At 48.8% G+C, this 26,304-nt stretch overlaps 2 protein-coding genes across 3 annotated transcripts in view; one reads left to right on the plus strand and one right to left on the minus strand.

Moving 5' to 3' along the window:
• Nucleotides 1–26,304, minus strand: part of LOC137431586 (hyccin) — a 576,074-nt gene that overhangs the window by 251,394 nt on the left and 298,376 nt on the right. The gene's annotated exons all lie outside the window — the stretch shown is intronic.
• LOC137431580 (unconventional myosin-IXb) overlaps nt 1–26,304 on the plus strand; it is a 232,539-nt gene that overhangs the window by 79,189 nt on the left and 127,046 nt on the right. For both annotated transcript variants that reach the window (XM_068123054.2, XM_068123055.2), the window contains exons 6-12: nt 7,828–7,922; nt 14,732–14,794; nt 18,079–18,178; nt 21,479–21,529; nt 24,137–24,234; nt 25,068–25,194; nt 25,976–26,065. In XM_068123054.2, the coding sequence (XP_067979155.2) occupies nt 7,828–7,922; nt 14,732–14,794; nt 18,079–18,178; nt 21,479–21,529; nt 24,137–24,234; nt 25,068–25,194; nt 25,976–26,065 (624 nt within the window). The remainder of the gene's footprint in view (nt 1–7,827; nt 7,923–14,731; nt 14,795–18,078; nt 18,179–21,478; nt 21,530–24,136; nt 24,235–25,067; nt 25,195–25,975; nt 26,066–26,304) is intronic.

Below are 26,304 nucleotides of genomic sequence, written 5' to 3' on the forward strand. Positions count from 1 at the left end.
GTGGAAAAGTCTCTCGTGGGGAGTCTGGTTGGTGGCCGTACACAGTAGAGCCCTGATCGAGTTCAACGTCGCAGGTAGCGACCAAGCCCATTTATCGAGGCCCCGGCCGAGGGTCCGGAGGTTGAGCATGACGGCCCTCCATATAATCCCGTTGAAGCGTTCGATCTGCCCATTTGCCTGGGGTCTGTACGGCGTGGTGTAACTAGAAGTGATGTTATTTTGGAGCAGATAGCCTCGCACTTCCTGAGACAAGAAGACCGCACCCCGATCAGTATGCACATAGGCCGGGTACCCGAACATAGAGAACAAATTCTGTAAGCGTCGCATTACCGTGGCAGCAGTCATGTCCACGCACGTATAAGCGAAGGGAAATCGCGAGTACTCATCGACGATAGTGAGCAGATAGCGAGAGTTACTCGACACCGGCAATGGGCCCTTGAAATCCATCGCCAAGCGTTCCCACGGCCTCGTAGCCCGAACCAGAGTCCCCATGGGAGGGTTATAGAAACGCGGTTTGATTTCCGCGCATATAGCGCAGTCGCGACAGATACGGCGGATATCGTCAATCGAGTATGGTAGATTGCCGCGCCGCACAAAATGAGCGAAACGCGTTACGCCTGGATGCCCCGCAGTGGCATGCAGCGCGCGTCAGCCCTCCAAAGTGGCGATACCCGCGCACGTAACCGGTCTCGATAAGGCGTCGGCGGCCTGGTTATCCTTCCCTGGGCGGTATTGGATAGTGTAGCAGAAGTCGGCAAGCTCTATACGCCAGCAAGTGATTTTCTCATTCTTAATGCGCTGGGCGTGTAATGTGTCGTACATGAACGCAACACTTTGCTGGTCCGTGATGATTTGGAAACATCGCCCGAGTAAGTACGGGCGCCATCGCCGAATAGACTCGACGATCGCATACGCTTCCTTTTCGACAGACGAATGTCTCCGCTCAGCGGAGGTAAGAGTCCGTGAAAAGAAAGCCACCGGACGCCCTCCTTGGGAGAGGGTTGCCGCGATGGCCTGATCCGAGGCATCACTTTCGAGGACGAAAGATCCGCTCTCGTCGATCGTCGCCACAGCGGCACTGGCGATGTCGGCCTTAAGGCCTCCAAAGGCCGCCAATGCGGCCGGACGCAGAGGGAATGTGTCGCAGGCCACAAGGGGGCGAAGTTTCGCAGAGAAATTTTGGACCCATTTTGAGTAATGGGCGAATAGCCTGAGGCTGCGCTTCAGGGACGTCCGATCGCTGGGAGGGGCCATGTCGAGCAAAGGTCGCAGACGCTCCTTATCCGGAGCGACAGAGCCATGGGTCACGGTGTACCCCAGAAGATCTATCTTGCGTAGAGAGTATTGACACTTAGCCTCGTTCATGGTTAAGTGATACCTCTGCGCGACCTCGAGGAAGCGCTTCAGATTAGCATCATGGTGCCCTTGGTCATACCCACAAACCGTAAGATTGTCTAGGTAGACGAAAACATCGGTTAAGTTCTCCCTTGCAATGAGGTCATCCATGGCCCTCTGGAAACAGGAGAACCCGTTCGTCACCCCAAAAGGCAATCGAGTAAACTGGTACAACCGTTGCCCCGACTCAAACGCGGTATAGATACGATCTGCCCTAGAGATGGGGATCTGATGGTACGCACTACGGAGATCGAGAGTGCTGTAGACCGAGTACTGGGCCACCTGTCGCACCAGCGCGTCCATCCCCGGAAGGGGGTAGGCATCCAGCTGTGTAAAGCGGTTAATCGTTTGGGAATAGTCGATTACCATGCGTCTGCGGTGTGCATCGCTTCGCACCACCAAGACCTGGGCTCTCCACGGCGACCGGCTAGGTTCTATGATACCGTCTTTCAAGAGCTGTGCCGTTTCGTCCGCAATGAATTGCATGTCTGCTCGAGAGTAGCGCCGTGATTTTACCGCTACAGGGGTACAGTCGGAGGTTAGATTGGGGAACAGCGAAAGCGGCTGGATTTCCATTTTCGCTAGGGCACACACAGCAAGCGCGTCAGCCCCCACAACAAGCGTGTCAGGCCCACCAAACTCCATTTCCAGACGTCCATGTCGCTTAAGAAAATTGTGTCCTAACAGAATATCAGCACATAAAGCAGGTAAGACCATAAGGTGTACATCTGGGAAAACCCGTCCCTTTATCACGAGTTTCAATCGGCATTCCCCCTTCGTGCTGAGTCGAAGTCCCTGGGAAGCCATGAAGATCCGTCTCCTAGACCTCAAGACCTGCCAACCATGCCTGTGCACTAGTCGCTGGTCGATAAAACTATCCGTAGACCCTGTATCCACCAAGGCACGCACACAATGGCCCTCGAACATGAGGGGAATAAAGGCTTGAGCCAGGCCGGACGAGCCTGCTGGGAGTGGGACTGAACCTCCCGAGTGGGTCGGCCGAGCCTCGCGGGTGGATCCTATGCCAGCGGCAGTTGTCCGGGCGTCAGAGGGTGCCCGTGGAGTCTCGTATAAGTTGTCAGGGTGTGTTCCCATGCAATCTGCAGTTTTGCGGTCGTTGCCGGAGTATTCGCTGTTCATGGGGAATCCGTTAAAGCCATCAGAGAGCGTTCCCATGCATTCCGTTGCTTTGCGATTCAAAATCGCCGTTTGATGAGTATGGGCCTCCGTAGTATTCGAAATCGCCGTTTGACGATTCAAAATCGCCGTTTGATGAGTATGCGCCGCCGTAGTATTCGAAATCGCTGTTTGACGAGTATGGGCCTCCGTAGTATTCGAAATCGCCGTTTGACGAGTGTGGGCCACCGTAGTTGGTACCGAACTCGTGTCGCTGCCAGTGGACGCTGTACGCTCTTGAGAGACACGACGAGAACGTACCGCTGGGGCTTGGCGAGGCTCCAAAGCCCCTCGCGTGGCCCGGAGTCTGGTCAAGGACGCATGTGCCGTGCCCGATTGAGGATGAGACTGTTGTGGCTGTTCGGTGTCTCTCGCCAAGGTCGATTGAGCGACCAGGGGCCCGCGAGGAGGGACCCTGTCCATCAAAGCCGGGTAAGGCGCCGTGTTCCGAGCTCGGCTCGTAGGCTCTGCAATGAGCCCATTCAAGGTCGCGCGCGGCCGCGAGCCGCGTGCGGTTTTCCGGCACACTTTTGCGTAGTGCCCCTTTTGCGAGCACAAATGGCATATGGCGTCCCGAGCCGGACACACTGTCCGGAGATGTCGTTGTCCCCCACAGAAGTAGCATGTGGCTCAGCGTAAGGCCTTGGGTCTGGTCGTAGCGGCAGCCATCAGGACCGGATCCTCCTCCGGAGCATCCTGGAGTTCCGCGAGCAGTTCCGCTCCCTCGGCGGTAGCACTCTCCGGCCGTGCGTGTAGCGAGGTTCCTGCCAAGAGGCGCGTGCGATCATAGGCGTTCGACTGCAACCGCGCTTCAGTGTGTACCTTTCCTTGCTCGAGTGCCGCCGTGAAGGTCAGGTCGGTCTTCTCCAGGAGTTTGAGCCTTAGGTCCAGAGAGGAGACCCCGGCGATGAAAGCGTCTAGGAGAAGGTCATCCTGAGCCTGCTCGTGAGTCCGTGGCTCCCGGGTGCTGTCCAGCAGGAGTTGCCGGAGCTCCTGGGCATAGTGATCCATCGGCTCGTTGGGTTGCTGGCGTCGTGATAAGAGAAAATGCCGAGCATACACCGGGCTCTTTTCCTTTATGTACAATCGTTTGAGCTCCGCAATAGCGAGGTCGCACATTGTGCAATACTGTTGTACACCTTGTAGGACTTTGGAGTGCAGCGTCGCTAGGGGCGTGGCGTTGCTACCTTCGAGGCAGCCGTCGGCTCGGTCTCAGGCTCAGCGAAATGGTTCTCCAACGTTTTCAGCCAGTGCTTCAGTTGCAATCCACCATCCGAGGCTTGCGGGTCGGCGCAGAATTGTGTGACCAACAGCGTCTTGTTGCCAGCCATGTCCGTAGATCTTTAATGGAATTAAGTGTTGTGGAAAACCAATCGAGTCCACAACATTAGTCCATCTGTTGGTTTAATTCCATTAAGACCTTTGACATCATTCTGTAAATACAGGAAATGCAATAGGCATAAGGTTTGGCATCACATAGGTCAATCCATAACATTCAATGCAAGCAAGCTTAATATTCTATGCAGGCGTACCGTTAGCGAGTCTACGAGGTGTAACATGTCACAGGAGAAGTACCCTGAGCACCGGCCGCAGCGGGTCTTATAGCCGCGCCCCTAGCGGTGTCAGCGAGCAACGAGCATCACCTGGGTTCAGCATTAATACGAATACGATTTCACTACACATACATGGCGGTGGCCATCTTGGATTTTGACGTGGGTTGCACCCACACACCAAATTAGAATTCAGTACGCACGCACGCACGTACTCACGGACGGATGGACGCACGCACGGACGCACGGACAGACGCACACACGGACGGAGGGGAAAACCATAGTCCCCCTTTCGCTCCGCGTTGCGACGGGGGACAAAAATGTGGTTGGACTCGAGGTGAGGAGTGGGGAGGGAGTGGGGTGGAAGAGGTGCATGGGGGGGTTTTAGGTAATTTAAACAAATTAATCGTCCCAGGGTTTCATGGTTGGGGGAGCAAAGATGTGTATCGTACAGTGGAACTTCCGGTGCTAGTGGGTAATAGAACTCATGATAAAATAAACCAATTCTGGGGTTTGGGGGGGGGGGGGGGGGTCGGGCCCTTTGAAATCCTAGCTGGTGTTGAGTTGATATGTTGCACATGCAGGGGAGGAGGAAGGGCGATTAAGGATGGAGATGTCAGAATATCCACCATATTTACAGTACATTCGTAATAAATATACTGCTGCAATGATGTGTATTTAGTTGCTTACATAAATGGGTACATTCATGCAAAAATTAACGAATCAGATTCCAGCAATGAACTATCTTCTTTCCCACAATTATTTCGACCTTGTGGGGTCGACTGAGGAAGTAAATCTGGCTAGATTCTTCCTGAACCGTCTGGCTAGGCCTGATGTTTGACTGAGGCAGGAATTTGGAATTCGGCCATGGTGCTTATGACACCTTGGGATTCTAAGTCTACAAACGCAATCCAGCAATAAATGTTGTCAATATTTATGTGTTACAAAAAAAACTTTGATGATCAATATAAATCTTTCCTTAAAAAGAATGGTTGTTGGTCTTTGATAAAGTGGCCATTGGTGTCATGTGTCCACATTTACTCTGGCGGAATGTTTGACTATTATTACCCCTCTCCCATGCCCCCGCCAACCCACAACCCCCCTTCCCCTTCGCCCCACCGCGCATGTGAAGCGAAGAGTGGGGTTAAGCAACTGGGTTACTTTGTCTGTCTGTCTGTCAAGAGATGTCGGTCTTTGATCGAGGAACTGCTTAATTTCAATTGAATGTTATATTTTGAACACTGTTGAACACAAATCAGAACACAAACCTGCAGGTTAGCAGTACTTTGGCTCCGGAATTGGCAAGATTTATGGAATTTTATCCCGAATGCTTATGCGCATAGAGGGGGTAAGGTAATTATTTTAGACTGGTTGTCTGGCAATCAAACAAAATTGAAAACCATTCCAAATAGGCCTTTTTAAGGATGTCATAAAGGACACAAACAACAGGCATGTATAACTAATGTAGCGTGTTAACTAAGGTCGTTTAAAATATGATGCTTCAATGTTGGCAAATTTCCGAAAAGTTTGATTTGGTTTTTTTCTACAGCCTTTAAAACTTTAATTTTATTTCAGTTAAAATTGTATACTTGAACGCTGTAGAACACAAATCGCCTTCTTGACATTTTCAAAAACCTTCCCTTTAGCAGTAGAGTTCTTGGAAAAAGAATTACGCCGTCTCGTACACGAAAATAATTATGCCGTCTCATGCCATGAGGGCAGAGTATCTGTGGGATTCAGCATTCAAGCCATCTCATGCCCTGAGGGTAGAGTAACTGTGGGATTCAGCATTCACGCCATCTAATGCGCTGAGGGCAGAGTAACTGTGGGATTCAGCATTCATGCCGTCTCATGCCCTGAGGGCAGAGTAACTGTGGGATTCAGCATTCAACCCATCTCATGCCCTGAGGGTAGAGTAACTGTGGGATTCAGCATTCACGCCATCTAATGCGCTGAGGGCAGAGTAACTGTGGGATTCAGCATTCACGCCGTCTCATGCCCTGAGGGCAGAGTAACAGATTCAGCATGCATGCCGTCTCATGCCCTGAGGGCACAGTAACTGTGAGATTCAGCATTCATGCCATCTAATGCGCTGAGGGCAGAGTAACTGTGGGATTCAGCATTCACGCCGTCTCATGCCCTGAGGGCAGAGTAACTGAGATTCAGCATGCATGCCGTCTCATGCCCTGAGGGCACAGTAACTGTGAGATTCAGCATTCATGCCATCTAATGCGCTGAGGGCAGAGTAACTGTGGGATTCAGCATTCACGCCGTCTCATGCCCTGAGGGCAGAGTAACTGTGACATTCAGCATGCATGCCATCTCGTGCCCTGAGGGCAGAGTAACTGTGGGATTCAGCATTCACGCCGTCTCATGCCCTGAGGGCAGAGTAACTGTGAGATTCAGCATGCATGCCATCTCGTGCCCTGAGGGCAGAGTAACTGTGGGATTCAGCATTCACGCCGTCTCATGCCCTGAGGGCAGAGTAACTGTGAGATTCAGCATGCATGCCATCTCGTGCCCTGAGGGCAGAGTAACTGTGGGATTCAGCATTCATGCCGTCTCATGCCCTGAGGGCAGATTAACTGTGAGATTCAGCATGCATGCCATCTCATGCCCTGAAGGCATAGTAACTGTGGGATCACTGAGATTAAGCATTCAGATAAATATGACGGTGTGGTAATCCTGGGGGTAATCTGGCTACGGTGACGACATCTATATGAAGTCTCTTTTCTGTCTGCACTCAGCAGGGAGAAATTAGGAGAAATTTCCTCCTCATCATAGATGCCTACCCATGGTTGTTTGTCCGTGCTCTATCATTTTTAAATGCTGAACGTCAAGCAAGGAAGCAGTGTTCGATTGACTTAGCCGTGGTCTGAATTGAACTGCTGACCTGCCATACTTGGAGCAGATGCTCTAACTATTTATTGCTCTAACCATATACAGATGAGTCTGGTTTAAGACCGTCTTTGTTGTATATATTAACTGTTTTTAGTATCTATCTATAATTCCAGTAATCTCTGTACGTCTGTACGTTTGTTTGTTTGTCTGTGACCGCTGTTTCTCGACAACTACCGGTCCGATATACTTTTAACTTGCCAGGTATATTGCTGGGGACCCGAGGATGTGCCTTTTCAAGGTTTCATATTAATCGGACAATTACTTACCGAGCTATGTCCAAAAAACGATTCAACCAATCAGAGAGCAGCGAACGATCGCGTGTGCCGAACGTGGAGGACACACTCTGCCTCGGATGGCACATTTGAGAGCGTATTCATTTATTTCACGTTTGCAAACTATGTTGGCGTTAAACTATGTTTTAAAACTAATAAAACCGAATTTGCGATTCATTCGCTTTCCTGCGCGTTTGTGCACGCGATGGCGATTTCTTTACCAAACTCCGGAAGCCGTTCGCTTTGGACCAAACCATTGCATGTAAATAGAGGGGGGGGGATTGTCACCGTACTCGCAAGCCGTTCGCTTTGGACCAAACCATTTCATGTAAATAGAGGGGGGGGATATAATTTTAGATATAGATATAGTACGGGCAATGCCCTAGTAATTTAAATTGTAGCAAAACTACATTTTACTACCATGTGAAAGATGATGAACAGGGTGAATACAATGCAAATTTGGTTAATTCGTTTGATTTTGTTGTGTTTGTGCAAATGTTGAGCGTATCACACAGGCTTGTGCCCTTCTGCAGGCCTTTGGGAATGCCAAGACCGCACACAACAACAATTCCAGTCGTTTTGGAAAGTTTATCCAAGTGAACTACTGGGATAATGGTACCGTGAGAGGGTGAGTGTAATTTACGAGGATTGATGTGAAAACACTCGGTATTCAATGCCCAAATACATTGTTATTTGAAACAGTTGGACTTTTGTTCTTTACTTCTATATTTTAATTTAACTTGAGGTTGTAGCGGCTACCGCTGGGTTTACACAATTGCCTTGCACCTACCAAGGACGCGGAGCGATCACCATGCCGGGCTCGTCCAGGACGCCCGGGCAGGCCCGCTCTCAACTTGCCAGGCCTCGTCTGGGATGCCCGGGCATGCCCGGGCACGCCCGGCCATGCCTGCTCTCGACTTGCCGGGACGCCCGGGCATGCCCGGGCATACCCGCCCTCGACTTGCCAGGACGCCCGGCCACGCCCCCTCTCGCCTTTCCCGGGCAAACGCTCCGGGATAATGTGTATATATGTTGCTGCCCGATAAATGGGTTTTTGAGAGTACCCAAGTTGTTTTGTTTCAATAAAGAAACTCGGACGAATTCCAGCTTTTTGTCGCGTCCATTCTTCCGATTACGTGGGAGCACAGCTCCTACATTGGTGACCTACCGACATGGACACGGCAGTTGCCCTCAAACTGCCTACCTTCTGGGAGGCTCACGCGGCGGTTTGGTTCGCCCAGGCGGACTCCCTGTTCGCCCTGCGAGGCATCACGGCCGACGACACCTGCTTCCACCATGTGGTAGCAGCGCTCGGCTCAGCCACCGCGGCCCGCGCCCTGAGCCTCCTCGAGAGCCCGCCAGCCGCTGACAAATACGGCGCGATTAAAAAGCTCCTCCTCGACGCTTTCGCCCTCTCATCGGTGGAACGCGCACGGCGCCTGCTCGACCTGCCCGAGCTCGGCGACACGCGCCCGTCCGAGCGAATGGACTACATGCTTTCGCTGCTCGGCGAGCACTCTCCGGCATTCCTGTTCCGGGAGCTGTTCCTCCGTCAGCTGCCTAGCCCGGGCGAGCACGACGATCACGGATCCCCGCGCCCTCGCCAGGGAAGCCGACAAGATCTCCGTGGCAGGCCAACGCATTGCAGCAGCGACCTGGGGCCCACCGCCGTCCGACGCAACGCCCATGGCGCCCGAGCACCCGGCACGGTCGACGACCGAACTGCCGACGCAATTGGCGGCCGCTACGCCGAGCCGACCACCTCCAGCATGACGACCGGGGCCTCCACCTGACCAAGCGTGGTGTTACTATCATGCCAGGTTCGGACAGAAGGCCCGGACATGCCGACCCCCGTGCACCTTTGGCAGGCCGGGAAACGGCCGGGCCGGCGTTCATTACCAGCCATGAGCGCCGGCCACACGGGCAACTTACTTTTGATCACGGACAAAGCGTCCGGACGGCGCTTCCTGTGCGACACCGGCGCCCAACTGAGCGTCATACCCGCCTCCGATCAGGACAGGCAGTCCGCGGTTTGCGGCCCCTCCTTGGTTGCGGCCAACGGATCGGCCATCCGCACCTTCGGCCCGCGCAACGTCACCCTCTGCTTTGGCGGCCAACGCTTTACTTGGACTTTTGTAACCGCAAGCGTGCCCATGGCTATGCTAGGCGCCGACTTCCTCTGCGCACACGGACTGCTGGTGGACGTCCAACGGCGTCGCCTCATCAACGCCGAGACCTTCAGCTCCCTGGTATGCACATTGAGCAGCTCCGCTCCGACCGAGCTGGCATGCGCCCTCCCGGCGGCGAACGAGTTTGCTCGCCTGCTCACGGAGTTCCCGGCCCTCACGCGGCCGACGTTTTCGGCCGTCGCAGTACGACATGGGATCGAGCACCACATACCAACCACGGGCCCGCCGGTCTACGCCAGAGCCCGCCGCCTCGACCCAGCCAAGCTCGCCGTGGCCAAAGCCGAGTTCGACGCTTTGGAACACCTCGGCATCGTGCGGCGCTCCGATAGCGCGTGGGCTTCGCCACTACACATCGTCCCAAAACCAGGGGGCGGCTGGCGCCCATGTGGCGACTACCGCCGCCTTAACGACGCTACCACCCCCGACAGGTATCCGATCCCGCACATCCAAGACTTCTCCGCCCGTCTGGCAGGACGGGTCATTTTTTCAAAAATTGATCTCATACGGGGATATCACCAGGTACCTGTCAGGGCGGCCGACGTCCCTAAAACGGCCGTCATCACGCCGTTCGGCTTGTTCGAATTCCTGCGGATGCCGTTTGGCCTCAAGAACGCGGCTCAGGCGTTCCAGCGCTTGATGGACGGCGTGCTGCGTGACCTGCCGTTCCTCTTCGTTTACCTGGACGACATCCTCGTCGCCAGCACGTCCCGGGCCGAGCACCTCCTCCACCTCCGAACACTGTTCGGGCACCTCAGCGAGCACGGCCTCATCGTCAACCCGGCCAAATGCCACTTCGGCACGACGGCCGTTGATTTTTTTGGGCCACCACATCACCAAGAACGGGGCCGTGCCGCTGCCAACCAAGGTCGAGGCCATCACCACATTGCCGCGTCCCCGCTCCATAAAGGCCTTGCAGGAATTCCTGGGAATGGTGAATTTCTATCACCGCTTCGTGCCCCGCGCTGCTCAACTCATGCGGCCCCTCTACGAAGCCCTCCGGGGCAAGCCGGCCAAGCACGACATCGTCTGGTCCGCAGCAATGGACGCGGCCTTCAAAAGCTCAAAGCGGGCCCTCGCCGACGCAACACTGCTCGCTCACCCGGTGCTCAACGCTCCCATCGCCCTCACCACGGATGCCTCCGACTACGCGGTGGGCGCCGTACATGAGCAATGGGTGAACGGGGTTTGGCAGCCACTCGCTTTTTTCAGCCGGCAGCTCCAGCCGAACGAGCTCAAATATAGCACGTTTGACCGTGAGCTCCTCGGTCTACACCTGGCCATTCGCCATTTCCGCCACCTCCTGGAGGGCCGACCCTTCACGGTGTTCGTCGACCACAAGCCGTTGGTTTACGCAATGGCCAAGGTCACGGAGCCATGGTCGGCCCGCCAACAGCGCCACCTCTCCGCCGTGTCGGAGTTTACCACGGACATCCGGCACGTCGCCGGCAAAGACAACGCCGTGGCCGACTGTCTTTCTCGGGCCAGCGCGAACGCGGTCCACCTCGGCGTGGACTTCGCGCTTATGGCGGCGGACCAAACCACCGACACCACGGTGCAAGCCCTCCGGGCGGCGGACACGGGCCTCCGCCTGGCCGACATCCCCTTCGCGGACACTGTCCTGCTCTGCGACGTCTCCCAAGGCCAGCCTCGCCCCATCGTGCCCGTTACCTGGCAACGCCGCATCTTCGCCTCCCTCCACGGCCTTTCTCACCCGGGCCGGAAAGCTTCCCAGAAGCTGGTGTCGGCGCGATTCGTCTAGCACGGCCTTCGACGGGACGTCCGCGATTGGATCAGCACCTCCACAGCCTGCCAACAGGCCAAGGTCCACCGACACACCCAGGCCCCGCTGGCACCTTTCACCGTGCCCGAACGACGTTTCGACCACGTCAACGTGGACCTGGTGGGCCCCCTCCCCCCATCACGGGGGTTCACACACCTGCTCACCATGGTGGACAGGACCACCAGGTGGCCGGAGGCCGTTCCCCTCGTCTCCACCACCACCGCCGACGTGGCACAGGCTTTCATCGCCACCTGGGTCGCCCGCTTCGGCGCACCGGCGGACATCTCGTCGGACCGTGGACCGCAGTTCACCTCCGAGCTGTGGGGCGTGGTAGCCCGCAACCTGGGGGTCAAGCTCCACCGTACTACGGCCTACCACCCCCAAGCCAACGGGTTGTTCGAGCGATTCCACCGCTCCATGAAGGCCGCACTCATGGCCGGCCTGCAGGACGGCGGTTGGGCCGACCGGCTGCCGTGGGTCCTTTTGGGCCTTCGCACGGCCCCCAAGGAGGACCTCCGGGCATCCACCGCCGAGCTTGTCTACGGCCAGGCGCTAGGCGTCCCGGGCGAATTCGTGCCCGACGCTACCAGTCCCTGGTCCGCAGCTCACCAGCGCTCGGACCTCCAGGAGACCGCCCGACGGTTTGCCCCCGTGCCAACGTCCCACCACGGTGACCCCCAGTCCTACGTCCCCCCAGCGCTTCGCACAGCGGAGTACGTTTTTGTGCGTCATGGCACACACCGGGGGCCACTTCGGCCGCCGTACGACGGGCCCTTCCGGATCCTGCGACGGGACGACAAGTTGTTCGTCATCGACATCGGCGGCAGGTCGGACCGGATTGCGGTGGACCGCCTCAAGCCGGCGCACGTGGACATCGACCAACCGCCACGGTTGGCCCTCCCGCCGCGGCGAGGCCGCCCCCCGTCCACGGTGCCCCCCACTCGACCGCCCACCACCACACCGCACCCCCCCCCCCCACGACCCGCCAGGGGTCGCTTCGGCCGGGTCATCAGGACCCCCCTTAAATTGACCCTGCCGGTGCAAGTCGATTCTGGGGGGACGTGTGTAGCGGCTACCGCTGGGTTTACACAATCGCCTTGCACCTACCAAGGACGTGGAGCGATCACCATGCCGGGCTCGTCCAGGACGCCCGGGCATGCCCGCCCTCGACTTGCCAGGCCGCGTCCAGGACGCCCGGCCACGCCCCCTCTCGCCTTTCCCGGGCAAACGCTCCGGGATAATGTGTATATATATTGCTGCCCGATAAACGGGTTTTTGAGAGTACCCGAGTTGTTTTGTTTCAATAAAGAAACTCGGACGAATTCCAGCTTTTTGTCGCGTCCATTCTTCCGATTACGTGGGAGCACAGCTCCTACAAGGTAATCTATTTTTTCATACACATGCCTTCAGGGGATTGATTCCTCATTTAATTTAAAATTGAGACAAGTCAGGAGACGACGATGGTTCACGAGCGAGCGGTATTCAATGACAAAGGACGGACTGTAACCGAAACAGGCCCGGACTGGCCAGGCTTGTAAATGTCAAAACGAAGGTTACTGACCTTGAAATGAGATAGAAAATAATGTATAATCAGTTATGAGGTTAGTTAGCTACACAATACCGAAAATTCGGTGAAAAATGAAATGGGAAAAATAAATAAATAAATAAATAAATGAAAAAAGAAAAAAAAGAAAAATCGAGCTCCGTGGGGCTAGACACATGACATTGGCCTAAGCGAATATCGAAACCCCTGTCAGATTCCACCAAACCCCTCGGGGAAGATGTAGCTTGATGTAGATGTAGCTTTGATTACCCCCTAAAAAGACATCTTTTTCGGGCGTGGCTCCGCCCACAATGGACGCAATACGCCCACTCCAGGCAGGACACAACTAGATCATGATATCAACCTCCCACCCAAGTTTCATCAAGATCGGATGATATCATCGGGTAGTTATGCTGCGGACAGACAGACACAGACAGACAGACAGACAGACAGACACACACATGACGAATATAGTGGTCACTTGTTAACTCGTGAACCAAAAAGGAAGGGAATAAGGGAGGATAGAAGACAAAGTGGAAGATATAGGAGTGTAAGACTAGTGGGGAGAGAAGGGATAGGAAGTTAGAAGGACATACGCCAAAGGGGGAACAAACTGAAGAGGCACATAAGGAGGTGGGGATGAAATATTCCACCATATTCGCTCTGCTTTAATAGAAAAATACTTAAATCTTCAAAAGTCACAACTACTACAACTACTACTTGAGCAAAATATTTCCATGAGCCTCTTCCATGAGCCTTAATTTTTAACTGACCAAAATATTTCCACCTTATTCTGGGGTCGACCTGAGAACATTTTTGGCCCAAGTCTTCAATGAACTGGCTGGCCAGGCCAGACATTCGACACGCTGATTTGAGCAGTAAGTTGTAATATGTTCAGGGTTCTTTAACGTCCAATTGTACTAATGCTGGCAGATGGGACACCCACGGGTTATCGTCTATCTGAGCAACGACGTTCCGTGTTGCAACGTCCGGCCTGTGAAGCACCAGTCGGGCTGGGTTTAGTCCGGGACGAAACTGATCCCAGCCTCTGCGCCATCCTATTGGACTAGCAGTCCATAATGAAGGCTGAAATGTTTGGCAGAGTCACTGCCTTGTTTGCTCTCTCCTCCGAGCTGGTGCCCCTGCCTCACACCTTACTTAGCTTGACCCCGTGGAGACCAAGGCCTTTAATTGGAATCTCCCGCGTTGAAGCTGAGTATATGGGCCTATCACTTTCCCATTGCAGACAGGTCGGTGGTCTCTCTGTCTTCTACCACATCCTTTCTGGTCTTGCACCCTCTGCTCTTTCCGTGCTACCACAATCCCCCTCCCCAGGTTTCTGCAGGATGCACTCTGTCCACCATCAACCCCCTTCTGGTGAAACTCTCAAAATCCAGAACCATTGCTCCCCTCCACTCATTCATTACTCTTTTTTTTTCCTGACTTATGGAATCAACTTCCACATTCTCTTCAATCTCATTCTTCCCTCCAGGTTTTCAAAATAACTGGTCACCACCATCTCAGGTCATGACCTTGCATCTTTCTCTTCCATGAGCCTTGACCTTGTACACAAAAAAAAACCCAAAATGACGTTTTCTCATTCGATATGCAGATTTGTTGCATTTGGCATTTCCAATATTAGTGTTATTTATTCACATTATTACTGACATAAAATGAAGTGTTTTACTCTTATTCTTGCCAATGCAGAAGTATGTTAATGTTTAATAATGTCATATATTGGAATTCAATCCATGAGCACTTAATATAAATCTTGTTTCTTCCAAAAAATGCTAAACCACCTTATAGATACAGGTATTCGATCCATAAAGATCGTGTTCTCACATTTCTCACATTAACAGTTTTCTCACATTGCTGATTTGGTTTGTTGAACTTGAACCCAACAGCATTCTGTTTGCACTTTGCAGCGCCGTTGTTGAGAAATATCTTCTTGAGAAGTCTCGCCTTGTGTCTCAAGAAAAACGTGAAAGGTACATTTCTAATTTAGAAAGGGCGTTTTGGGATTACCGATTTATAAAAGGCCGGTTTAATACAGACTTTTGGCAGATTGGAAAGCTAACAGGTAAGTCTTCAACTTTTGATTGATTCTTACTTTTGATGGATGTATTTGTAGTACAGGTTGACACGTCTATAACCCTAACTGAACGGGGTGATTTTGAGCTTTCCCGGGACTGATCTCGACCATCAGTCGTCGGATGAACTTAAAAATTTGCACACGCATTGATCATCACATAATGAACGTGATGGTAAAACATAGTTTTCCTCATACAATCATGTGAAAAAGTAAGTACACCCCATGTAAAGTTTTGACTTTTTCAAGATATTTCAACATACAGTTATTTGATCTTCATTTCAACAATATTGATAGATAAAGGTGATATAATATAACAAATATCATGAAACATTTACATTTTGTAGTCCATTGTATAATTTAAATAAACATAAATGCAAATTTCGCATGTGGAAAAAGTAAGTACACCCTTGGCTCCAATAGGTGGTATTGCCCCCTTTGGCAGAAACAACCTCAAGTAGGTGTTTCTTATAACTGTCTACCAGCCTCTCACATCGACTGGGAGAAATTTTTGCCCACTCCTCCATGCAGAATTCTTTCAGCTGTGCGATATTTGAGGGGTTTCTTGCATGCACAGCTCATTTCAAATCCCCCCACAACATCTCGATGGGATTTAGATCCGGGCTTTGACTTGGCCATTCCAGAACCCTCCATTTCTTTCTTTTCAGCCATTCCTTGGTGGATTTACTGGTATGTTTAGGGTCATTGTCATGTTGCAAGGTCCACCTTCGGTTGAGCTTCAACTTTCTGACAGATGGCCTCACATTATCCTCAAGCACCCTCTGGTACAATGAAGAATTCATAGTGGATTCTATGATGGTGAGCTGCCCAAGCCCTGATGCAGCAAAGCTGCCCCAAACCATAATATTTCCACCACCATGCTTTATAGTTGGTATCAGGTTATTGTGGTCAAATGCTGTCTTTGGTTTTCGCCAAACATGTCTTCTGGTACTGTGGCCAAATAGCTCTACCTTTGACTCATCTGTCCAGAGCACATTGCTCCAGAAGTGCTGGTCTTTGCCTCAGTGTTCATTGGCAAACTTTAGTCTTGCCCTGATGTTCTTTCTGGACAGCAAAGGTTCCCTCTTGGCACACCTCCCATGTAGATCAAATTTGTGCAGCCTCTTTCTAATGGTGGACTCGTGCACTTTGACATCAACAGTGGCAAGAGCTACCTGTAGGTCCCGTGATGACATTCTGGGGTTCTTAGAGACTTCTTTCAGCATCTTGCGGTCTGCTCTCGGGCTGAACTTGCTGTGGGGCGGCCTGGCCTGAACAAGTTGGCAGTTGTTTGGAATCTTCTCCATTTGTAGATGATCTTCCAGACAGTCGAATGATTGATTTCAAATTGTTTGGATATCTTTTTAAATCCCTTCCCAGACTCATAGGCATCTATAACCTTCTTTCTGAAGGCCTCAGAGAGCTCTTTTGATCTAGGCATGGTGACGCCGCACACTTCAACAACAAAGAGCAAACTAAACTAAATGTCTGAGGTTTAAATAAGACAGGTTCCTCCAGGATCCTCTCTAACGATGTTCTAATCATTTGCACCTGAGCCGGTGCACCTGATTCTAATTTTAGGTATTTGTAGTGATAAATGTAGGGGTGTACTTACTTTTTCCACATGCGAAATTTGCATTTATGTTTATTTAAATTATACAATGGACTACAAAATGTAAATGTTTCATGATATTTGTTATATTATATCACCTTCATCTATCAATATTGTTGAAATTAAGATCAAATAACTGTATGCTGAAATATGTTGAAAAAGTCAAAACTTTACATGGGGTGTACTTACTTTTTCACGTGACTATGTTAATTTGTCGAATTATTGCCTAATTATATTGTTCTATAATTATTCAGTACGCCTTAGACAGTATGCTGAAGCACTCGGAAGAAATTACAGGCCAATTAATTTACACCATCAGTGTCCTAATGCATGTACCCCTTATTCTCAGCAATACATAAACGTGTGCAACTAGTACGGCACTCGGTAGAGTGCATACTTCCACCAGGCTGAACAGGTTACGTTTTGTATCCATTTTAGGCCGGATCTGGTTTCGGACCTGAACCAAAATCGAATCTGCTTGTGCTTGTCACCTAATCAACTCATCCACCAAGTTTAGTCAAAATTTATCCACAACATTTTTAAATATCATGTTATATATCGCTTTTCGCCCAATCTCTCAATGGTGAAGAATCACTTTAAAAAATTTAATAATTCTCGTATCCGAACCCATATTCAGATCTTCACCAAAATCTAATTGATTCGGTCTTGTTACACACCCAACTTGTCCACTAAGTGTCGTCCAAATCCGTCCATAACTTTTTGAGATATCGTGCTTTATATCGGTTTTAGCCCTATCACTCAATGGTGAAGAATCACTTAAAAAGTCTACTAGCCAGATCTTCACCAAAATCTAATCATTTAGTCCTTGTCACATACGCTACGTCTTCACCAAATTTCGTCCGAATCCATCCACAACTTTGTGAGATATATTGTTCACAGACAGACAAACAGACAGGGGTGAAAACATAACCTCCATCCACCTTTGGTGGTGGAGGTAAAAATTGCAGTTTTTAAGGACATGTGACACCTGAACGTTATGTCCGATTTGTACGTATGTATCAAAATGTGCGCAGGACCAAAGAGAAAAATGTCGAGAGGAGAATTTGAAATCCCCAGCAGTTGCGAAAAATGTCGATGGGGAGGTGGGGGGCTACATGGTAAAGGGGCACCCAGCCGATGAGGGGCACCCAGCCCATAAGGGGCACCCAGCCCTTAAGGGGCACCCAGCCGATGAGGGGCACACAGCCAATGAGGGGCACCCAGCCCATAAGGGGCACCCAGCCGATGAGGGGCACCGAGCCAGAGAAAATTGTTAACATTGACACGAGCCTTTCAACATTCTGCCCAAGAATAATCAAAGAAGAACATAATGTCAGCTCCTTAGCTACACCACTGCATTGTAGTCTATTTTCTGCATACTTGGGAGGCCTTCGAAAAGACTCGGCCATTGTATGCCAGTCACATAGCTAAATTGTAGATTTCTTCGTTAAGTTATTCTGGGAAAGGCAATGGCAAACTGCCCCATGCATATTCCATGTCTAGGAAACTACTTTGCCGGCGTCCGCTCTCTTATCGCAGAATGTAACTCGGGTTTTTCATCTACCTGGCAGAAATTACCACGTGTTCTACTACCTACTGGCGGGGATGAGTGAGGAGGAAAAAGCTGCACTGCATCTCTCCCACCCGAGCGCTTACACCTACCTCACTCATGTAAGGCTACTTCATGCTCCTCGCTGCAGTACCCCCTGCTGGCTCATACGTGATAGTTGTAACGACACTCATCTTTGTAAAGACAAGTTTTGTGTGTCCGTTTGATTTTTTTTGTGTGATAAATGTTAGCTCTTTCACGAGCCTCGATCCTGCATACAAAAAAAAAGAAAAAAGAAAAAAGAGAGAGTCACTGTGAGAAAAAGGAAAGAGAATGATAATTGACACCTTGATCAACTTTTCTAAAACAAGCGAACACAGGCCCCGTGTCATGTTTCAGCTATGTGGAGGCCATCATTGGGGACTTGTTATTGTGTTGGAAAAGTCAACTCGACACCAATCTTGAACATCTGCTGGATGAGTCGAATGGCAACGTTTGGCCTTCTGCATCTTCGAAGATGACCATAGAAAAGTTACGAATGCATTGTGTCAGCAAAAGGAAGAAATGTATATAGTTGAGTTATGACGATGAGGTACACAAAAATCAAATTGAATACGAAACTGTATCAGAGTATAAGTACTCCAAACCTGTAATTGGTCATGCTGCTTTAGTTGAAGACTGTGCAAGGGGCTGTAATGCTGTGAGTAAACTTTGTACCGATGTATGGTATGATGTCATCGATGCATCTTTTTTTTTCACTCTTCCTCATGTAGTTGAACCTTCTCTTACTGTGAATGACACAAGCTCGATGTTATTCGACAGCCCATACCATTTCCTTTTGTCCTTCGCACACTCTCGCCAGTCTTCCAATCCTTCTGCTCATCCCACCCACACCCCACCCCTCCTCTTTTGATGCAATCTTTCCAATGCATTCTTGGCCTTCTCCTTTGCGTTCCATCCACCACCCATCTCTCCGCTCGCTTTGCCAGCCTCACTTCGGCCTTCTTTACCATGTAGTCTGCAAAAATAATTTACTTCCACCGATTTCCTCATTAGATAGTTCTCAATTCAGGTCTCCTTTCTCATTATTTCATTCAACCCACTTCTATCCACTCTTTTTCCCACCACATATCTTTGGTGATATTTCTGTGTCGTGCATCCATCCCTAAACTGTGCGAACACACTGCTATCACACATGGTTCCAAGATTCTTCCTTTAACTTTATTGGGAATCTTCCTGTCTGGCACAGCTCCCCCTCCGTTCCTCCATGTCATTGCCTGAGTTTGGATTCTCCATTTTTTTCCCCTCAATCTCCACTCTTCCATTCTGGGTCTCTCACACCCCAACTTCACAAAGCTTGATATGCTTTTGTTTGTTTTTTGTATACAAGATCGAGGCTCGTGTAAGAGCCAACATTAATCACAAAAAAAAAAAACCGGACACACAAAACATACAATAAAGGGAGCGGGAGACAAGATGGGAAGAGAGAGAGAGAAGCACACAAGTACAACAGTAGAGAACAGGGACATCGGGAGATCTGTGATCTGTGGGAGGGAGAGGGCTTGGGGGGGGGGGGTGAGGAGGCATGGGAAGGCAGGGGGGGGGGGGAGTGAGGGGGGATTTGCTTCATCCCTTTCCGATCAACCCACATATCTGGGTTATTGGTAACTCGGCCATTGTGCATCCCCTCCGCCTTCCCCAAGTTCATCCTCACTGTGCTACATTATTTCGATGGGGTATCCATTTAACATCAGTTTGCCTTACAAACGGAAACAAATGGCTCACTTCTCATGGCCAGTCCTTGAGGGTTTCGCCAAAACATTTGGTTTGAAACTTGCCCTTGTGGTGTTTAGGTCGAAATCAGTATTAAAAGAAGGGATTTTCTTCCTTGGTATTTAACGCATGCAATTCTCACACGTAAGAATAACATTGGTTTATTTTTATTTGTCGTGAATGCTGCATACATTCTTTTAACATAATTTTAAAACTGCTTTCAGTGTGTACTACAACGACTTCTTTGACGGCCCTAATTATTCCCATCGTCATGTAAGGTTGGCTGGGGAACATTTTTGGCCCAAGGCTTTCATGAACCTGCTGGCTAGTCTTCATGATCGATTCGAGGCAATTTGGGCAGGAATTTGTAATTTGGTCAGAGTGCCGGAAATAAGTTGCCTACTCTTTGCGAAAGACACCGTGGGATCTTTTAACGTCCACCAACTAACGCTGGCAGACAGCACGGGCACCAGTTTTAACGTCCATCCGAGGGACGGTGCAGTTTGTGATGCAACGCCCTGCCCGTGAAGCACCAGTCCGATAGTTTCGAGTCAGGTTGGGACTCGGACTCATACCAGACAACTTGAAGGTAAGTGTGCTATCTCCGCACCTTCCCATCCGAGTAAAACGTGTGCTGTGCACAATTAACGGTTTCTCGGCCTCAATTTTTATTGTATAAACGTGCATTGCTTTGCTCCTTTTTATTGTTTATTGCTACTTTATGCACTCAATATGGGGGGAAGGGGGAGGGTGGGAAGAGAGAGAGAAGCACACAAGTACAACAGCAGAGAACAGCGACATCGGGAGATCTGTGGGAGTGAGAGGGCTTGGGGGGGGGGGTGATAGGGACTTGGGCAAGGGCAAGGCTTGGGGGACTGTGTTCTAGTGCCTGAAGTCTGGTGCCCAATCTTCTCGCATTTCCTTGAAGTTAAATGTCTCACGGCACTTTTTGTGAAGAGTAGTCTACTGTGCATGCAAATGTTTGAATTACATATTCCTTGTGCTCTGTGCCCAGGAGAGCTACCCGATAGTGATGTGGTTCACATTTTAGCAATCCTGCAGGGGCGCAATGTATGGTCTTGATGTAGCTGCAAAATAATAAAATGGAAAACAAAATCCTTTTCCAATTGCTGTTGTAAAAGTGATGGCAAGCCATACAGCATTCCCAAGAAACTACTGTGAGGCGACTTATCACTGCAGGTGATTGGAAATGCTGAAAGAGAATCAATAACATCATGATGTGTTAACAAGGGGTCGAGTTTTACCCTTTCATTCTTGTCCCTACTGGGACCCTTTTCCTCCCATCTTCTCGTCTAAACCTCTTTTCTTTTTCTCTCTTCATCGCTTCTTTTCCCAGCCATCATTTTCTTAATAATGGAACCCCACACATCCCTTATGAGATTATTGCACCATATATATATATATATATATATATATATATATATATATATATATATATATATATATATATATATATTATATATATATATACGGCATCGGTATCAAACAATTCAATCCCGTGAAGGAATCGTGTAAACGCATCTTGCATCCGCGTGTAAAGTGAAGGATCATCTCCGCATGCTTGTGGAAAATGAACATGTGCAACCGAGCAGCATTGTGTGATTGTTTTCCTCATTCCACTCAAACAGAAGGAAAGACATGGCCAACCCAACATTAATGGACAAGATGCTGCAGAGATGGTGAGGTGACACAGAAATGGAGGTGGTGGGGTGTGGGTTGGGTACGGTGCTTGTAGGTTTATTACATCAATGTTGTATGGAGTGGAGGTGATAATAAAGCTGACAGTGGAAATGTTTTATTGGGATACATGTACGCACATAGACAATTTACATCTGTATCATATTTCCCTCATGTGTCTTTGATGTGATGTTGCCGAACGCTTTGGCCACAAATCCATCCGTCTTATAGTTACCCTTGCCAGAGGAGAGGGTATTGCATTTGAGTGAGTTTATTACTTGCGGGAATAGATTCCGGCAAGTGTGTTGGTTGGTTGGTTTGTTACTTGCCGGAATAGATTCCATGCATTGCTTTGCTCCTTGTATTAAAAGATTCCAGCAAGTATGTTGGTTGGTTGGTTTGTCTGTCTCTGTCTGTCTGTCTGTTTGTCTGTCTGTTTGTGCGCAGTACGACGTCTACATCGTTGCACATAGAATCGCCATAATTTACACACGTATTTGCCTTGCCCTGGAAAAGACTGTGCCCAATTTTTAACTCTAGGCCCAAGGTCAAGTTCAAGGTCACCCAAAACGTGAAAATCGTTTTTTGCTAACTAGCAACGGTACCCGCCCTATGGGTGGGGCTTCAATTGGGAGGCCCAAATGAAAAGGCAAAATATCAGAAATTGAATGCTTTTAAAATTTATTTTAAACGATATATATAAACATCCGTTAAATCATATCACACGCAAATCATCAAAATCTAAACAGTATCTTTAGAATTTCAATAATAATCTTACAGCCGCCATGTTGGTGCTCGCCGTCACTGCGGTGCGAAGCGAAATACGCCTCAGAGCTGTCACATTCACAATCGTTATGTCATATGTACTCCCGATATGTGTTTCCTTCATTGTAAAAACTACCAAGTCAACAGTTAAAAGGATTTTGAGCCGATAGGTGTTACGGCCTTAGCAAGATCGATGGAGACAGCGATCTGTTAGCTTATACACCGCCCAAATAGCTATGTGGAATTCTCATGTAGAGATTAAACCCACGTTGTTTGAACTTTGGCCGAGGTCAGTCATTATTTACTTTTAATGATCCAAAATGGCCGATAAAAAAGTATATTCCGACAAGTCCACGGTCTCTGACCGATTTTTCATCTGTCTGTTTGTCTGTTTGTTACTTGCCGGAAAAATTCCGGCAAGTATGTTGGTTGGTTGGTTGGTTTTTCTGTTTGTTTGTCTGTCTGTTTGTCTGTCTGTCTATTTGTGCGCAGTACTACGTCAACATCGTTGCACATAGAATCACCATACTTTACACACATATGTGTCTTGCCCTTGAATAGAATGTGCCCAATTTTTAACTCTCTTGGCCCAAGGCCTCCATTATGACATCATAATAATTCGATAAATCGACAAGTTCAAAACTTAATCCAATCAAGATGCAATTTCTTGAGCGCCATGTCGGCATAAACTGGTGGAGAAAAAAAAAATGATGACGTCATCGGTCACGTGGTTCAGCCGCCAACTTGGAAAAACCGAAAAACTTTGCACCTCTATATCTCCGAAAGTGCTGAACAGAAAAAATTGAGACATGGCTCATTGTAAAGAACTCTCCATGGGGAATAAAATATGTTAATGATGATGTCATAGGTGCCTCCATTATGATGTCATAAATCGACAAGTACAAAACTTCATCCGATCAAGATGAAATTTCTTGAGCATAATCTAGTTGCCCTGGAACAGACTGTGCCCAATTTTTAACTCTCTGGGCACAAGGCCTCCATTATGACGTCATAATTCGACAAGTACAAAACTTCATCCAGTCAAGATGCAATTTCCTGAGCGCCATGTCGGCATAAACTGGTGGAGAAAAAAAATAATGATGACGTCATCGGTCACATGGTTTGGGCGCCATCTTAGAAAAACTTTGCACTTCTATATCTCCAAAAGCGCTGCATGGAAAAAATTGAGGCATGGCTCATTGTAAATAACTCTCCATGCAGAATAACATATATTAATGATGATGTCATAGGTGCCTCCATTATGACATCATAATTCGACAAGTACCAAACTTCATCCGATCAAGATGAAATTTGTTGAGCGTCATCTAGGGATAAATTGGTGGAGAATTTTTTTTGAATGATGATGTCATCGGTCACGTCGTTTGGCCGCCATATTTGTTTTCAACACAATAGCCTTAAAATCCACCAAAACACGTCCTGGCTAGGGTCTGCAATCTCCGATTGCTCTTTCTTGTTGTATTTGCAATTATTGACAGAAATTATTTACAAATATGAATTTTATGTTAGAGTTGTCGCTGATTTTAAATTTGGATCTGCAATGTACCATTGTATTCGACCATTCGGCAGAAAAACCACCATTAATACTGTAATTGCTGAGCTGTTGGTTCTGCAAAAGCCCTGACAAAAGATTCGGATGAGATTCTGATCAGATTTCTGTCGGATCTCTTGAGAAATGAAAGGAGGTTTTTGTGATGTAAATTCTCATTTGTCAGACACTGTTGTCTAAGAGAATTCATCACCTTGGTAATTGTCAGATAACTTGATTACCTTGGTATTTGTTTAATAAACTCTTGATGAAATCACTTATTAAAGTTACCGTTCAGGACTGGGGGACTGGAGACAGTGAGGAACTGAAGCATGACTATGAGCGTCTCAAATTGGCGATGGAGATGGTTGGTTTTCTGCCAGAGACGTGCAAACAGTGAGTGTTTCTAGAATCCTGTCTTATTATCTTCCCTTCATCCTCATCTCCCCTGTTATTACCTTCCCCTTTATCCCCATCTCCCCTCTTATTATCCCCCACTCATTGCCATCTTCCCTCTGCCATGCATGACCCCTTGTGCTCTCCAGGGTCATCTAATATGTCACAATTATTTATTAAAGGTGTAAGTGAAATATTGTACCTCGTCCCCAACATGTCCACGTTTATTTCACGTCGGACTGTGTGCTCCGCCTCTGAGCTGTCTCGCCTGGGTCGGAATCTGAGCCCAGCTAGAAAAGGTCATCCCCGGTGTTTCGCAGACAGGGTTGAGGCATCAGTGTGTGCCGTCCCTCGGATCGACATTAAACTGGGCATCCCGTCTGCCAGCATTAGCCTGTTGATGTTAGATCCCACGGTGCCTTGCGCGGAGAAAAGTTGAGTTATTGCCGGCACTCTGAAAATGGCAGGAATTTGTGATTTGTTCAGTCGTGTAACAGGTGACAGTGTTGATCTGTCCAGGATTAGTTCTAGTCTTGAAGCATATCTCGACTCGTCATGAACTCTGTGTCCAGAGCACAAGCCTCAATCATCTTCACTGTGACCCATGTAACAGACCTCACCTCCTCCTAATTCCTATCTTCCTCTGTCTTTCCCTCTTCCTCTCCAAGTCTCCCAACATCCTCTTTCTTCCTTATTTAAATCAAGGTTTTCTCAAAACCCACTCTCCCTGCTTATTTTTATTTTATTTTTTGTTCCTGTCAAACAAATTGTAGTGATTTCTATTTCCCCCAATATGTAGAGATGTTTATACCTCATGGGTTCTCTTCCCTCAGAATATTCACAGTAATATCAGCCATTCTTTCCTTGGGAAACATCTCGTTTCGCCTGAAATCTGTTCGCGAAGAAGCTGTAGAGGTGGATGGACCAGAGGCCATCACCATTGTGTCGAAGCTCCTTAAGGTTGGTCAATGTAGAAACCACCATCACATGCATATGTAAGCTATCATTCATTATCTGTTTGCCAAGTTTGAACAACATCGGCAAATGCATGTCCGAGAAGGGTTGAGGACGTGTTTAACGTCGGGTTTTTTTTTTACAACTAAAATGGCCGCCAGTCAGCCATCTTTAATCGCTTCGCAAAACACAATGATGTGCATATGTACACAATCATATGGTGTCGTTGTGCCAAGTATGAACAAAATCGGTCCATACATCTCCGAGATATGGTTGCAGACGCACGCATGGACGGACGGACGAGACCCAGTCCATAAGGCCCCGTTTCAGACTTAGTCCATGCAACAGGGGCTAATAAAGCATAAATATGGTCACATGGATTGATATCAGTGAAACCACCATTTAACTTTTGCCACAACGTTTGTGACTCCAATCCATCTTGAGCTTTCATATTCTGAAGTAATTCCATGCTTCTTATTTGAAAAATAATGGAAAATTTTTTTCCCCTTAATTTAAAACCTCAAATGCATAATTACAATTGGATGCAAAACCAGATATGTATGATCAAGGGTTTTATGGAGATTTGTTTGAAAAGAAACAAGGTTTCTGCAATTACTCTTCACAAGAAAGCAATTACTGGCAGAAAGGAGATCTCGGAAATCTGAGCACCGAGTTATGCCACACGCGCTGTGGTCCTGGATTAAAACGTTGCATGAATGATCTACCACGTTTACATAACCTGCAATATTCAACCTTTGACCCGATTGTTCATTTTACTTTATGACAGGTCGAGGAATCTATGCTATACGAGGCTTTGACCAGCAGGAAGGCCGTGGCGGTTGACGAAAGATTGATACTACCCTTGCGATTATCAGAGGTACGGTGATACAGTTTCCTGAATTGAGAAAATTGAATCATATATTTCAGAACATTGAGGGTGCCTATCCCACCTTGTGTTCTCATCTCATGGCACTTGATCTGCCACCGACACCTGCTTTACATTGTTGTGATTTGTAAGTGGACCAATCCGATGCTCTATGACGTGTACATTCATGTCGTACTGCTCTGATGACTTTGTGCTCATTTTCTTTTTCATATTCATATTGGAACGATTGT

The sequence above is a fragment of the Myxine glutinosa genome, chromosome 7 (genome assembly GCF_964187855.1).
Source record: "Myxine glutinosa chromosome 7, kmMyxGlut1.1, whole genome shotgun sequence".
Classification (NCBI taxonomy): Eukaryota; Metazoa; Chordata; class Myxini; order Myxiniformes; family Myxinidae; genus Myxine; species Myxine glutinosa.